This window comes from Oryx dammah, unplaced genomic scaffold (assembly GCF_014754425.2).
Source record: "Oryx dammah isolate SB20612 unplaced genomic scaffold, SCBI_Odam_1.1 HiC_scaffold_11189, whole genome shotgun sequence".
NCBI classification, from domain to species: Eukaryota; Metazoa; Chordata; class Mammalia; order Artiodactyla; family Bovidae; genus Oryx; species Oryx dammah.
This window is the reverse complement of record NW_024080582.1, coordinates 13901-28296: the sequence shown is the minus strand read 5'-3', so window position 1 is coordinate 28296 and position 14396 is coordinate 13901. Positions and strand designations below refer to the sequence as shown.

Here is a 14396-nt window from a genome sequence, read left to right as displayed (position 1 = left end):
TTCACGTCCATCGACTCAGTGATGCCGTCCAGCCATCTCATCCTCTGTCGTCCCCCTTCTCTTGCCCCCAATCCCTCCCAGGATCAAAGTCTTTTCCAGTGAGTCAACTCTTCACATGAGGTGGCCAAAGTACTGGAGTTTCAGCTTTAGCATCATTCCTTCCAAAGAAATCCCAGGGCTGATCTCCTTCAGAATGGACTGGTTGGATCTCCTTGCAGTCCAAGGGACTCTCAAGAGTCTTCTCCAACACCACAATCCAAAAGCATCAATTCTTTGGTGCTCAGCCTTCTTCACAGTCCAACTCTCACATCCATACATGACTACTGCAAAAACCATAGCCTTGACTAGTCGGCAAAGTAAAGTCTCTGCTTTTCAATATGCTACCTAGGTTGGTCATAGCTTTTCTTCCAAGGAGTAAGCGTCTTTTAATTTCATGGCTGCAGTCGCCATCTGCAGTGATTTTGGAGCCCCCCAATATAAGGTCCGACACTGTTTCCACTGTTTCCCCATCTATTTCCCATGAAGTGATGGGACCGGATGCCATGATCTTCGTTTTCTGAATCTTGAGCTTTAAGCCAACTTTTTCACTCTCCTCTTTCACTTTCATCAAGAGGCTTTTTAGTTCCTCTTCACTTCCTGCCATAAGGGTGGTGTCATCTGCATATCTGAGGTTATTGATATTTCTCCCGGCAATCTTGATTACAGCTGGTGCTTCCTCCAGCCCAACGTTTCTCATGATGTACTCTGCATATAAGTTAGATAAGCAGGGTGACAATATACAGCCTTGACGTACTCCTTTTCCTATTTGGAACCAGTCTGTTGTTCCATGTCCAGTTCTAACTGTTGCTTCCTGACCTGCATACAGATTTCTCAAGAGGCAGGTCAGGTGGTCTGGTATTCCCATCTCTCTCAGAATTTTCCACAGTTTATTGTGATCCACACAGTCAAAGGCTTTGGCATAGTCAATAAAGCAGAAATAGATGATTTTCTGGAACTCTCTTGCTTTTCCCTTGATCCAGAGGATGTTTGCAATTTGAACTCTGGTTCCTCTGCCCTGTCTAAAACCAGCTTGAACATCAGGAAGTTCACGGTTCACGTATTGCTGAAGCCTGGCTTGGAGAATTTTGAGCATTACTTTACTAGCATGTGAGATGAGTGCAATTGTGCGGTAGTTTGAGCATTCTTTAGCATTGCCTTTCTTTGGGACTGGAATGAAAACTGACCTCTTCCAGTCCTGTGGCCACTGCTGAGTTTTCCAAATGTGCTGGCATGTTGAGTGCAGCACTTTCACAGCATCATCTTTATATTATTAATATATGTATACTTGGTTTATATGAAACTAGAATTGTTTGTTTACCTTCATTTTTTGCTCTTTACACTAACTTAAACATTTCTCCATGTCGGCAAATATTTTTGTATACAATTTTAACAGTTGGATAATATTGAGTTTTCGCATGTTTCATCATTTTTATAACCAACATACTGTTAATATAGCAATCAATTTAGGGATCAGTGAACTAAAATAGACTGGAATGGGTGAATTTACTTCAGATGACCATTATATCTAACATTATGGGCAGGAATCCTTTAGAAGAAATGGAGTAGCCCTCATAGTCAATGAAAGAGTCTAATGTGCAGTACGTGGATGCAATCTCAAAAGTGACAGAATCATCTCTGTTCGTTTCAAGGCAAACCAGTCAGTATCACAGTAATTCAAGTCTATGCCCCACCCAGTAATGCTGAAGAAGCTGAAGTTGAACAGCTCTATGAAGACCTACAAGACCTTCTAGAACTAATACCTAAGAAAGATGTCCTTCTCATTATAGGAAACTAGAATGCAAAAGCAGGAAGTCAAGAGATACCTGGAGTAACAGGCAAATTTGGCTGTGAAGGACAAAACAAAGCAGGGCAAAGCCTAGTAGAGTTTTGCCAAGAAAACGCACTGCTCATAGCAAATACACTCTTCCAACAACACAAGAGAGGACTTTACACATAGATATCACCAAATGGTCAATGCCAAAATCAGATTGATTATATTCTTTGCAGCCAAAGATGGAGAAGCTCTATACAGTCAGCAAAAACAAGACCGGGAGCTGACTGTGGCTCAGATCATGGACTCCTTATTGCCAAATTCAGACTTATATGGAAGAAAGTAGGGAAAACCACTAGACCATTCGGGTATGACCTAAATCAAATCCCTGACGATTATAGAGTGGTAGTGACAAATAGACTCAAGGGATTAGATCTGATAGACAGAGTGCCTGAAGAACTATGGACAGAGGTTTGTGACACTGTACAGGAGGCACTGATCAAGACCATCCCCAAGAAAAAGAAATGCAAAAAGGCAAAATGGTAGTCTGAGGTGGCCTTACAAATAGCGGAGAAAAGAAAAGAAGCTAAAGGCAAAGGAGAAAAGGAAAGATATACCCACTTGAACACAGAGTTCCAAAGAATAGCAAGGAGAGATAAGAAAGCCTTCCTCAGTGATCAATGCAAAGAAATAGAGGAAAACAACAGAATGGGAAAGACTTGGGATCTCGTCAAGAAAACTAGAGATACCAAGAGAACATTTCATGCAAAGATGGGCACAATAAAGGACAGAAATGGTATGGGCCTAACAGAAGCAGAAGATATTAAGAAGAGGTAGCAAGAATACACAGAAGAACTATACAAAAAAGATCTCCATGAACCAGATAACCACGGTGGTATGCTCACTCACCTAGAGCCAGACATCCTGGAGTGTGAAGTCAAGTGGGCCTTGGGAAGCATCGCTATGAACAAAACTAGTGGAGGTGATGGAGTTCCAGTTGAGCTATTTCAAATCCTAAAAGATGATGCTGTGAAAGTGCTGCACTCAATATGCCAGCACATTTGGAAAACTCAGCAGTGGCCACAGGACTGGAAAAGGTCAGTTTTCATTCCAATCCCAAAGAAAAGCAATGCCAAAGAATGTTTAAACCACTGCACAACTGCACTCATCTCCCACGCTAGCAAAGTTATGCTTGAAATTCTCCGAGCCAGGCTTCAACTGTACGTGAACTGCGAACTTCCAGATGTACCAGCTGGATTTAGAAAAGGCAGACGAAGCAGAGATCAAATGGCAACCTCCGTTGGATCATAGACAAAGCAAAAGAGTCCCAGGAAAACATCTACTTCTGCTTTATTGACTATGCTAAAGCCTTTGACTGTGTGGATCACAGCTAACTGGAAAATTCTTCCAGAGATGGGAATAGCAGACCACCTGACCTGCTCTCTGAGAAATCTGTATGCAGGTCGAGAAGCAACAGTTAGAACTGGACATGGAAGCAAATCGGGAAAGGAGTACGTCAAGGCTGTATATTGTCACCCTGCTTATTTAACTTCTATGCAGAGCACATCATTGGAAATGCCTGGCTGGCTGAAGCACAAACTAGAATCAAGATTGCCGGCAGCAATATCAATAACTTCAGATGCGCAAATTACACCACCCTTACGACAGAGGATGAGATGGCTGGATGGCATCACTGACTCGATGGACATGAGTCTGAGTGAACTCCGGGAGTGGGTGATGGACGGGGAGGCCTGGCGTGCTGCAACTCATGGGGTCGCAAAGAGTCGGACATGACTGAGCGACTGAACTGAACTGAACTGAGGCAGAAACCAAAGAGAAACTAAAGAGCCTCTTGATGAAAGTGGAAAAGGAGAGTGAAAAAGCTGGCTTAAAACTCAACATCTGAAAAATGAAGTTCATGGCATCCTGTCCCATCACTTCATGGCAAATAGATGGGGAAACAGCGGAAACAGCGAGAGACTTTCTTTTCTTGGGCTCCAAAATCACAGCCGACGGTGAATGAAGCCATAAAATTCAACGACGTTTGCTCCTTGGAAGAAAAGCTGTGTCAATCCAAGAGAACATATTAAAAATCAGAGACATTGCTTTGCCTACAAAAGTCCGTCTAGTCAAATCTATGGTTTTTCCAGTAGTCAGTCATGTATGGATGTGAGAGTTGGACCATAAAGAGAGCTGAGGGGCAGAGAATTGAAGACTCTTGAGAGTCCCTTGGACTGCCAGGAGATCCAACCAGTCAATGCTAAAGGAAATGAGTCCTGAATATTCATTGGAAGGACTGATGCTGCAGCTGAAACTCCAATACTTTGGCCACCTGATGTGAATAACTGACTCCTTACAAAAGACCCCGTTGCTGGGAAAGATTGAAGGCTGTAGGAGAAGGGGACAACAGAGGATGAGATGGTTGGATGGCATCACCAAATTGATGGACATGAGCTGGAGCAAGCCCCGGGAGTGGGTGATGGACAGGGAAGCCTGGTGTGCTGCGGTCCACGGGCTCGCAAAAGTCGGACATGACTAGCAAATGAACTATACTGATACTGTTAGTAAGCATGTATGAAGGATAGTCTTGGTTTTGACAATTAATACCACTGTAGTTACATTTCTGCATTTAAATCTTTGTGCATATACATGACTGATTTCTAGAAACTGAAGTCTTGGGTCAGCGTGTAAGGAAAGATATTTAATGACTTAGGAGGGGACAGCTGGTACACTTGGTCCCAGTGAGAAACCTGCCTTTTCTAAGTGTCACACAATCATATCAGTTACAGATACACAGCTTGTGGCCATAGAAAGGTGGTACTCCTTGGCTCTCCCACAGGGTGCGACCCCCAGATGAAGTGTGGGTGTTTTCAGGCTGGTGGATCTGATCTCTTCAAAGCTTCTGACTTCACAGACCAAACTCCTTCCCAATAAAAGCAGGAAATAATCAAGTTTTTAATGAGTTATCATAAATTCTTGTATTTGTTTGTTTGTTTGTTTTTTTTTTTTTTTTTGCACTCATTGCTTTCCCAGTGTCTTTAGGGGGCCTTTAAGAATCCCTGAAGCAAAATGTCCAGGTATGACTCTATAAATTTAGGTCAGAGCAGATAAAGAGAGAATGAACAAAGTCAGCGCCAGGATCTATTTTGACTATAGACATTTGTGCCTGATAGTTCTGCCGAATAAATAAAATTGAGCTATAAGTTTCTTTCTTACCTTCCTATTAGATGCAGCTGGAAAAGAAATACAGTCATTTGCAAGATTTACATTGGTCACAGGTAGAAAATATGCCAATTCTTCCAGGGTAAATGTTTCCTGATAACTGAATTTCAAAAACATGTTTGATCTTCTTATGGAGTGTAGCTGAGTTATCCTTATACTTTATCATCTAAATCAGGACAGTTTAAAATGGGAAAGGGACATCATTAATAACTGTGGTGGGGGACTTCCTTCCTGGTGGTCCAGTAGTTAGGACTCTGTCTCACTGCTGAGGATCTGGGTTCAATCCCTGGTCAGGGAACTAAGACCTCACAAGCTGTGCAATGCAGCCATTAATAATAGTAATAATGGTTATACCAAACAACAGGTGTAAACTGGACAAGGGGTCGCCCTAATGAAAAAGACAAGAGTGTTACCGATACTAATCTTGTCCTAAGTGTCTTATAGTAAGATCTGCCACAGCCGTCTTCTAGAAAATGGTTCTCACATATATATGTATCTCACATATTCTCTATCCATTCATTTGCCTATGTAGTCCTCACTTTTAGTAAAGAACAACTATTACTGCATGAACACTGAATTTCAGAAATTTCAATTATATTTTCTCCTACAAAATGGTATTTTAATCCGATGTCAGAGTTGACATATGTAAAACAAAATGAGGTTGGTTTTAGATGACATTGAGAAGCTGGAGAGGAAATGGAAAGGGATTGGCAGGAGCAAGGGCGGAATTGGTACTTTTGAGAGGAAGCAGATCCATGAAATCCGAATACATAAGGACAAAAACTGTGGTGGGGGAGGGGCAGGACAAAAGAAGCACAAAATAGTAGGGAAGGAAATAAATAACTAAGAAAGCAAGCTGCCTGAGACGGTAGTGTGGCATATGATCTAGAGTACAGGGATAGGGGGAGAAGGGCAGATAGCTCTCCTGCCAAATAGCCAAGCAAAGAAGACAATGCATCCTGGCAAGGGCCATACTAGGAGATGGCATTTAAGTATTAAAGGGGCTTCTGTCAACTCTGCCTAAGCAACTCTAAAAGTTTAGAGACTTTTTTTGTTGTTAACAGAAAGAGTTTACAGTTTCTAATGAATCTGTAAATCAAAAAGCTCTCATTTCCAAATAAAAACAAATTCCAGATCATGTAGATGTTTATAGTGACTAGTTTATCTAAACATATATACAGGTTCAGTTGTAAGATGTTAACTAAAATTCTGTGACAAATATGCTTTTTCTTAAATACCAAGAGCATTAGAGAATTAATGCAGAGTCCTAAGGATAATCTAGTAGTCACTAAGTTTTTCTTAAGTCTTCATTTAAGATGCTGTTATTTCTAGCACAGGTAAGCAGGCACAGTCTTTCATATGATCAAACACTGGAATCTTTGATTGCTACCATCACAGCTGGCTTGCAAACAAGTAGCCAACCATTTGAAGAATGTTTTAAGTGAACAACTTGCAAACCCCAGGGACGGATAAACCCTCAGAATGCATTAACAACCATAGCAACTGCACAGGCTATTCTTCTGAAATGAGATCTCTCAAAGCAGTATAGTTCAAAATAAAAGATTTTAATTAAAATGGGCATAGGCACAATTTCCCCACCAATTTGTGTGTGTCAAGCATTTAGTGACCTTTTCCACTTGAAACAGTGAAACAGAAAACCGGATACCATGTTTCACTAATTACAGAGCCTTTAACTCAGGAGACAAAATCTCTGCTGACCAGAGCCAGTTGACAGGGAACTGAACTTGCTGCTCCAGTCTCCTGCTCTGTCTTTGGCTCCTTGACTCAAGTTTAAGAATGTTTCATTTCACTTTTGGTTTTGTCACTTTTGCCTGTGGGGGTTTGGGCCTGCTGACCCTGCCCACTTGAAGAGGCAGCCTGCTGTTCTGCTTTCTGCTTTAACACTATCCAATCAAATGCATAGTCATGTTGGTAATTCAGGGTCCTGAAAAGAATGCGGAATAGCTGCCTCAGGTACGTGTAATCTGGGGCTTCCTCAAAGGACAGCCCGCGACAATGCTTTAAGTACATGGCAAATTCTACAGGAAATCCCTCACATAAAACATCAACAGGGGTGGTCATCTTCATTTCGCTAATCTTTTCACATTTTTGCTTCACTGTTGCACCCTTTAGTCCTTGCCATGGCAGGCTGCCTCTATTAAAATACATCAAAACATATCCTAACGATTCCATGTCATCTCGGCGACTCTGTTCAATACCAAGATGGGCACTGAGGCTAGCATAGGAAGGCGTGCCAGTGAGACTTTTACCGGATCTGTAGGGTATGTGTTGCCCTGTCTTCTTGTCTCTGTACTTCTTGGCCAAACCAAAATCAATAAGGAATAACTTCTTCCACTGCTGCCCAGTACCCATCAGGAAGTTCTCTGGTTTAATGTCTCTGTGTATAAGATTCTGCCTATGCACATACTCAATTCTACTGATCATCTGATCAGCCAACATAAGTACAGTTTTCATTGTAAACCTTCTTGAACAGAAATTGAAGAGATCTTCAAGGCTGGGTCCCAGAAGATCCATGACTAGCACATTATAGTCCGTTTCCTGACCATACCACCGTATCTGGGGGATGCCAACCCCACCTTGAAGGATATTATAGAGTTCCTTCTCGTATAACAACTGGGGCTGCCTTGCATTCTGTGATTCTAATTTTACTGCCACTTGCTCGTGGTTGGTGAGGTCTATCGCCAAATAAACGTGCCCAAAAGCGCCAGACCCGATCTCCCGTACCAGTTTATATCTCCCTCCGACAAGGGAATCGGCCTCGGATCCACTGCTGCTCGCCATCCTGAGAGACAAAGATGGGGGTGGGGTTAAGCTCCGACACCTCTAAGGGGACGATGGACGCCTCTAAGGGGACGATGGACGCCTCTAAGGGGACGATGGACGCCTCTAAGGGGACGATAGACGCCTCTAAGGGGACGATGGACGCCCCTAGGGCTCGTCCACGGAGCAAGGCTGTGAAGGCAGGCAGGAAACAGAAAACCCTGGCTGTTTCTCAGCCTTACAGGGCCCAGAATCGGCCAAGGGGAACCTGACCACCGCTACTGTCAGGTTTCTTTTCACCAGGCCCAGACTGTTGAGGGGGCTCTTACCGTTAGCAGGCTGAGCCTCTGGCTTCTGGCAGCCGCGGCCTCGCCTTTGCGGCGACTTCGGGGTCTGGTTCAGGGGAGCCCGTGAAGTTATGGCGGCGATACCGCTGCCGCCACTGCCACCGGCTCCCGCCAGGAGGGGCCCCTGGTCACTCCATCTTGTTACAACGGCTGCAGCCAACGCAAAATGCCCCGAGTTCCAGGAAGGCGCTTCATGGCGCAGAGAACTCTGGGAAAGGAATCTCGCGCGCGCTCTTAGAACCTTCAAGACAGATTATCTTCAGAGCCTTTCAAAGGCATCAGCCTGTCCTAGAAAAACAGATCTACTCCACGTCCCGCATCTACTCAGGTCACACATCTGAGCAGCTGTGATGTGGGGTTTCCTCCTCCAATGTCCATGGGCCCTCTCCTTGCTCCAGCTTGAAGATGACCTCTGGTTTGGGAACTTGGTTCCCTGTGAACAGGACACATTATAGAATTGGGTCCAGTTAACTGGGTTTCAGGGCCTTTCAATGACACTTCTATTGGCTCTTCAGGACTGTAATCCCATTTCCCTGGGAATAGAGTAATAATCACAGAAGGGTCAAAGGACTGAAGTATCTCGGGCAAATCAAAGATGACACCATTACACTTCAGATGCCCCAGAGCTTTCAGCAGCTGAGAATGGAAGCAGCCTCTCTGAGGCCCCTGGCAGGTGCACAGGGCAGCTGTGCTTACTTAGCCACTGCGCACAGGTGGCTGTAGGTCTCCAGTGTCACATCCTGGTACAGGCACCTCTGCACAGGGTCCACGTGCTGCTACTCCTCCCTGCTGAGGTCCACAGGGACATCCTCGAATGACCCTGTTACAATACAGTCCCATTCAAGGTGACATGGTCAGCACCGGGGGTTGGATGGAAGAGAACTAGAAAGTTAGTTGTCTTTCATGATTTTTGCCGTGATACGCTATGCTTATCAAATACCTAGTTCTACCTAACATTGTGCAGGGTGAAAATATCCAAAGCCGTGAATTTCTCATATTCATCATGTGTTAAATTCAATCAGTAACTCATTATTCAGAAATAAAGATTAAATTAGCTTTTCTAAATCTTCTAGTTCTTTTAGGAAATACCTAGAATTTATTTCTTACACAGGTAGGTACCAGACATGCTAGGTTCTTTGGCCAGTGCTGTGTGCTAATTCGCTTCGGTCCTGTCCGACTCTTTGTAACCCCGTGAACTGGAGCCCGCCAGGCTCCTCTGTCCGTGAGATTCTCCAGGCAAGAAAACTGGAGTGGGTTGCCCTTTCCTTCTCTGGGGCATCTTCTTGACCCGGGGATGGAACCCGAGTCTCCAGCATCGGCAGGAGGAATCTTTACCACTAGCGTCACCTGGGAAGCGTATCTGAGACCTCAGCAAAAACACAGTTATTCCTATTTCTCCCACCAGTTTCTTTGAGGCAATCTAGACTTCTTCTATCAAGCACCTACAAATTTCTCCAGCCTCTACCCGCTGCCCAATTCCAAAGCCACTTCATCTCTTTTTAGGTGTTTCTTATAATAGCACTCCACCCCCAAATACAGAAAGCTGTAGTTTCCTAGGACTGTTGTAACAAAGTATCACAAACCGTGTGGCTCAGAACAATAAGAATTTCTTGTCTTGCAGTTCTGAGGGCCAGAAGTCTAAAATCAAGGTGTCAGCCAGGTCATGCTCTTGTTGAAGGTGCTAGGGAGGGGTGTGTTCCATGTCCCTCTCCTGGTTTCTGGTGGCCTCAGGCACCTCTTGTCCTATAGAAGCCTCTATCCAACCACACGGTCATCTACTCCTTGTGTGCCTCCACACGGTCTCTCTTGTGTGTTTGTTTGTCTCTGTGTCTACACTTCCCCTTTTTGTAAGAATGCCAGGCATATTGGAGTAGGGCCCACCTAACGACCTCGTTCTAGATTGATTACTTCTGGAAAGACCTGACAGGTTACTGCTGTGAGCCGTGTGCTAGGCCGGGATTCATGGTCTCTGGAGGAGAGAGAGGAATTCGATCCAGGGCAAGAGACGAGGCCTGCCCACGAGAACCTTTTGGGTAACAGAATTTTATTAAAGTATGAGAGAGAGAGAGAGAGAGAGAGAGAGAGAGAGAAAGCTGCTGACATGGACATCAGAAAGGGGCAGAAAGAATGCCCCCTTGCTAGTTTCTGGCAAGGTGTTTTATGTCTGTTAGCAAGCTTATTAATCAGATAAGAGTGTCACCTCAAGACTGAGGGGGTTTCACCAAGGCCCTCTCCCACAATATGCGTTTTTGAAATAGGATGGCCCAAGGTATGTCATCCCCCGGCCATAAAACAATGGGCATGAATAATGGTTTCTTGAGCCATCATCAGCCCAAGGGTTGAGAAAAGAAAAAAAAAAAGTTATTCTTAGGCAGAACCATTTTGAAGACAGGCAGGTTGCAAAGCAAATACATGGTTTCATTAACATAGCTTAAGAAAAACTTTTCCATAAGAAAAACATATCGGTTAGCTCATGGTAGAACTAGGTGTCGTCAACACATATAGAGAAGGAGAAAAAAAGCGTCTGCCACCTAGTTTATTGTCTCCTGCCGCTCTGGGACTTCTGGCCTTCCTCCCTGTTACCGTCTCAGGCCCTATTTTTAATTAAGGTCACATTCAGAAGTAGTGGGGGTTAGGACGTCAACATATTTTCTTGGATGGACACAATTTTACTCATAACAGAGTCCTCAAGAAGGAGGAAACAGACAGAACAGGCTCCATCTTGAAAGCAGGATTCCATCTTGGGCCGGACTGTGGACTTTGAGCTCTATGCCCAGTATCTATGGAAACGACATACCAACTGAAAGCCAGGCCCCCGGGATGGAAGAGCCCCAGGGCCCGTACCTAGACTCTCTGTTGCCTGAAAGAATACCCTAATTATCTGTGTAACCGAGTAGAATCATACATTCTATTATGCTTATTGGGGTATGACCACAGGCCTATTGTCAATTGTCCACTGTTAACTACCTAGGCTTAAGGCATATGAATCACGGGTTAACTCTGAGTGTATCTTTCCTTTCCTTTCTTCAGACTAGTTTCAGGGAATTTGGGGAGGTGGGTTTGGGCACGTACACTTAGGGTATATAAGGTTTTCAGAAAAACTGGTCAGGGTCCTTGGCTAAGAGGAGACTCTGCCTTGGGCCCGCCGGTGTAATAAACTGCACTCCACTATCTGCATTGTCCTTCTGAGTGAGTTTGTTTCCCAGAACGCGTGGCTACAACACTCATGGATTCACAGGGTAGCTGTGCATACCCAGTGAGATGAGGTGGCTGTGGGTTTCGGCATCATGTCCTGGTACAGGAACCTTTGAGCAGAGTCCAGGTCCTGCCACTCCTCTCTGCTGAAGTCCACAGGCATGTCCTCAAAGGCCACTGACACCTGTAACAAACACCAAGGCCACTGACACCTGTAAACACAGCCTCATTTGGGGTGACCAGGTCAGCACAGGGGGATAAGGGAAAGATAGGAAATTGTTTTTAGTGATTTTTACCGTAATACCCCATAGGCTATGCCTTTCAAAGTCCTACTTACACGTAATGTATAGAATAAAAATATCTTGTCATAAATTTCTGCCACCCATTGTACATAACAGTCTTTCATTTTTAAAAATGATACTTTTTATTTGCTATCTATTTTATACATAGTAGTGTGTATACCTGACTCAGTTTGCTGTAGAGCAGAAACTAACACAGCAGTGCAAACCATCTGTACTCCAATAATAAATAAATAAATAGTGTGATTGAAAGGGGGAAAAATAATAACTTTGTCCAGGATTTGAAGTTTGTTCTACTTTGTTGCTCATGTTCATGGGAAATCTGTGTTTTATTCCTTTTTGAAGGAGGCACGTATACTTTATTAAAATTTATTTATTTATATATCTTTGTCTGTGCTGGGTCTTTGTTCCTGTGCATGGGCTTTCCCTGGTTGTGGCAAGCAGGGGCTACCATCTAGGTGTGGTGCGAGGGCGTCTCATTGCAGTGGCTTCTCTCGTTGCAGAACACAGGCTCTGGAGCACACAGGCTTCAGTGGTTGGGGTGCACAGGCTCAGCAGTTTGGCTCCCGGGCTCTAGAGTGCAGCCTCAGTAGTTTTAATGCGCAGGGTCACTTGAACGAGCGGCCCCTGCCTTGACAAGCAGACTCTTAACCGTTGGACCAGCAAGAAAGCCCAGCATCTACACTATTTTTTTCTCAATTTACATAGCTCCCTCTACTGCTGCTTTCATTTAGTCTTCAAAAATACAGGCATTTTCTCTTGACGCCTTCTTTCTGGGTCAATTTAACTTAATTCCATAGTTGTCGGAAAACGTACTCTGTCTGATTTCAACATATGGTCTATCTAGAAGAATGTTTCATGTGTCCCCAGAAAAGAATGTATGTTCAGGAAGGATGGGTGCTGTGTTCTCTAATATATAAGTCAACTTGATTGAGTGTTGTTGAACTTTGATATCACTTTACTCATTTGTCTTCCACTTGTTCAACCAGTTCTTTGTCGACTTTTTGGTGAAAACTGAAACAGAGATGTTAGAAATTTATATTGCTATGCAAAGGGACTTCCCTGGTGGCTCAGAGGTTAAAGCGTCTGCCTCCAATGCGGGAGACCCGGGTTCGATCCCTTGGTCGGGCAGATCCCCTGGAGAAGAAAATACTGGCAACTCACTCCAGTATTCTTGCCTGGAGGGTCAGACAGTGCGATATTGGGATCAAGACACATAAGTAGAGGGTGGATAAATAGCCCCATATATATATGTTAACTTTTGACAAAGATGCAAAAGTACTGTGTTGTATTTTCTGTCCATTTTGTACTCTTCTGTCCACAAGGTACATTCTTTTCAAAAATTGGAAATGCATGTACAAAAACATTGCATGAACTTGGATCTATATCTCATATGATATATGAATATTAGCTCAAAATGGATCATTGGCCTAAGTGTAAAATTATAAAACTTCTACAAGAAAACATAAGGGAAATTATTTGTGACCTCGAGTTAGGCAAAGAGTTGCTAGGTATGACCCCAAAAAACATGGTCCATTAAAGGAACAAATTGATAGATTCTGGCTCATAAAATTAAGAACTTCTGTTTTTCAGAAGACAAGTTACAGTCTAGATGAAACTGTTTGCAAAGCATATTAATGATAAAGGGCTTGTATCCAGAATATATGACAGTCTCTCAAAAATGCTATAAATAAGAAAACTACCTACCCAATTAATGGCCAAGATGTATGCACAGATGCTTTATCAAAGATTATCTACAGATAGCAAAGAAGCACATGAAAAGATGTACACAAGTCCTCTCCCCACCTCTCTTCCCTGAGGACAACCAATATTAATCATTTTTTGATTTCTTTCCAGAAATATTTCTTTACAAATAATGCTTTTAGATTGCCTGGTATATGATTACTTTCCATCCTATATCTATGAAAAATCTTTAAGAATAGAGAAATAATATTTTATTCTTAAGTTTTCTCATGGAAAAATGGAGAAACCAGGTCAAGTACTGACATTAATAGTTTTGTGGAGACGTTTCAGTGGGTTTTGTTTAAAGTGTGTGAAAAAGAGTTCAAAGAAACAGATGGTTAGTAGGAAGGGAGGAAATGGCTTGAAAACAAAACAGAAATTCAGCCTTGTTCAGTAATTACTTTAGTGAAGCAGACAACTCTCACTCAAAAAGCATCAAGGTGGGCAGCATAGATAGTGTCTTCTTTCAAAATTCAGAGAAAATTACATCTCCCTAAAGTTGTGATGAGACTGTAGACTAATTTTCAGAGCATAGTGCTCTTAACTGATCTATGAATCACATATATATTTTTTGAACTGGCATTACAGAGCAGAAAGAGCCAAATTAATGGAAGAAGGGTATGTGAATAATTATTGGAGTGGGGAATATGCTGGACTGTTTGAGGATATGTTCATGGCTAGCAGAATGCAAACTCACATCCATAGCTATGGTTCCAGCTATGCTTATGTGATGACTCTATTTACGTGCTGATAGGGAAGTCTATGGGCTCAGAATGTAAAATTAATTATTTTTAGCACAGGCATTAACTTTTTGCATTAAATAGTGGTAGCTGTAACTAAATATTATTGGCTCTAGTGAATTTTGTACATATATACTAAATGAAGTAGAAAGTTGGAAAAAGTCCTAATCCATGCTTATGAAGCGGAATGCTTAAGGTCTATAGAATAAATGAAATGAGGCTTGTGGATATAAAGAGTACAGCATAGGAGTGAAAGAAT

At 43.0% G+C, this 14396-nt stretch overlaps 1 protein-coding gene and 1 pseudogene across 1 annotated transcript; both read right to left on the bottom strand.

Annotated features, from left to right (window-relative positions):
• Positions 1 to 282: 282 nt before the first annotated feature.
• Positions 283 to 14100, bottom strand: LOC120860770 (annotated as a pseudogene).
• On the bottom strand, positions 6824 to 7834 carry LOC120860771 (casein kinase I). Its single transcript, XM_040236491.1, has one exon. It carries the CDS (start codon positions 7832 to 7834, stop codon positions 6824 to 6826), a length of 1011 nt encoding a protein of 336 aa, XP_040092425.1.
• Positions 14101 to 14396: the final 296 nt, after the last annotated feature.

What these genes read in the sequence shown, in the direction of transcription:
- LOC120860771 (XM_040236491.1), bottom strand. Translation starts at nt 7,834, where the DNA reads ATGGCGAGCAGCAGTGGATCCGAGGCCGATTCCCTTGTCGGAGGGAGA.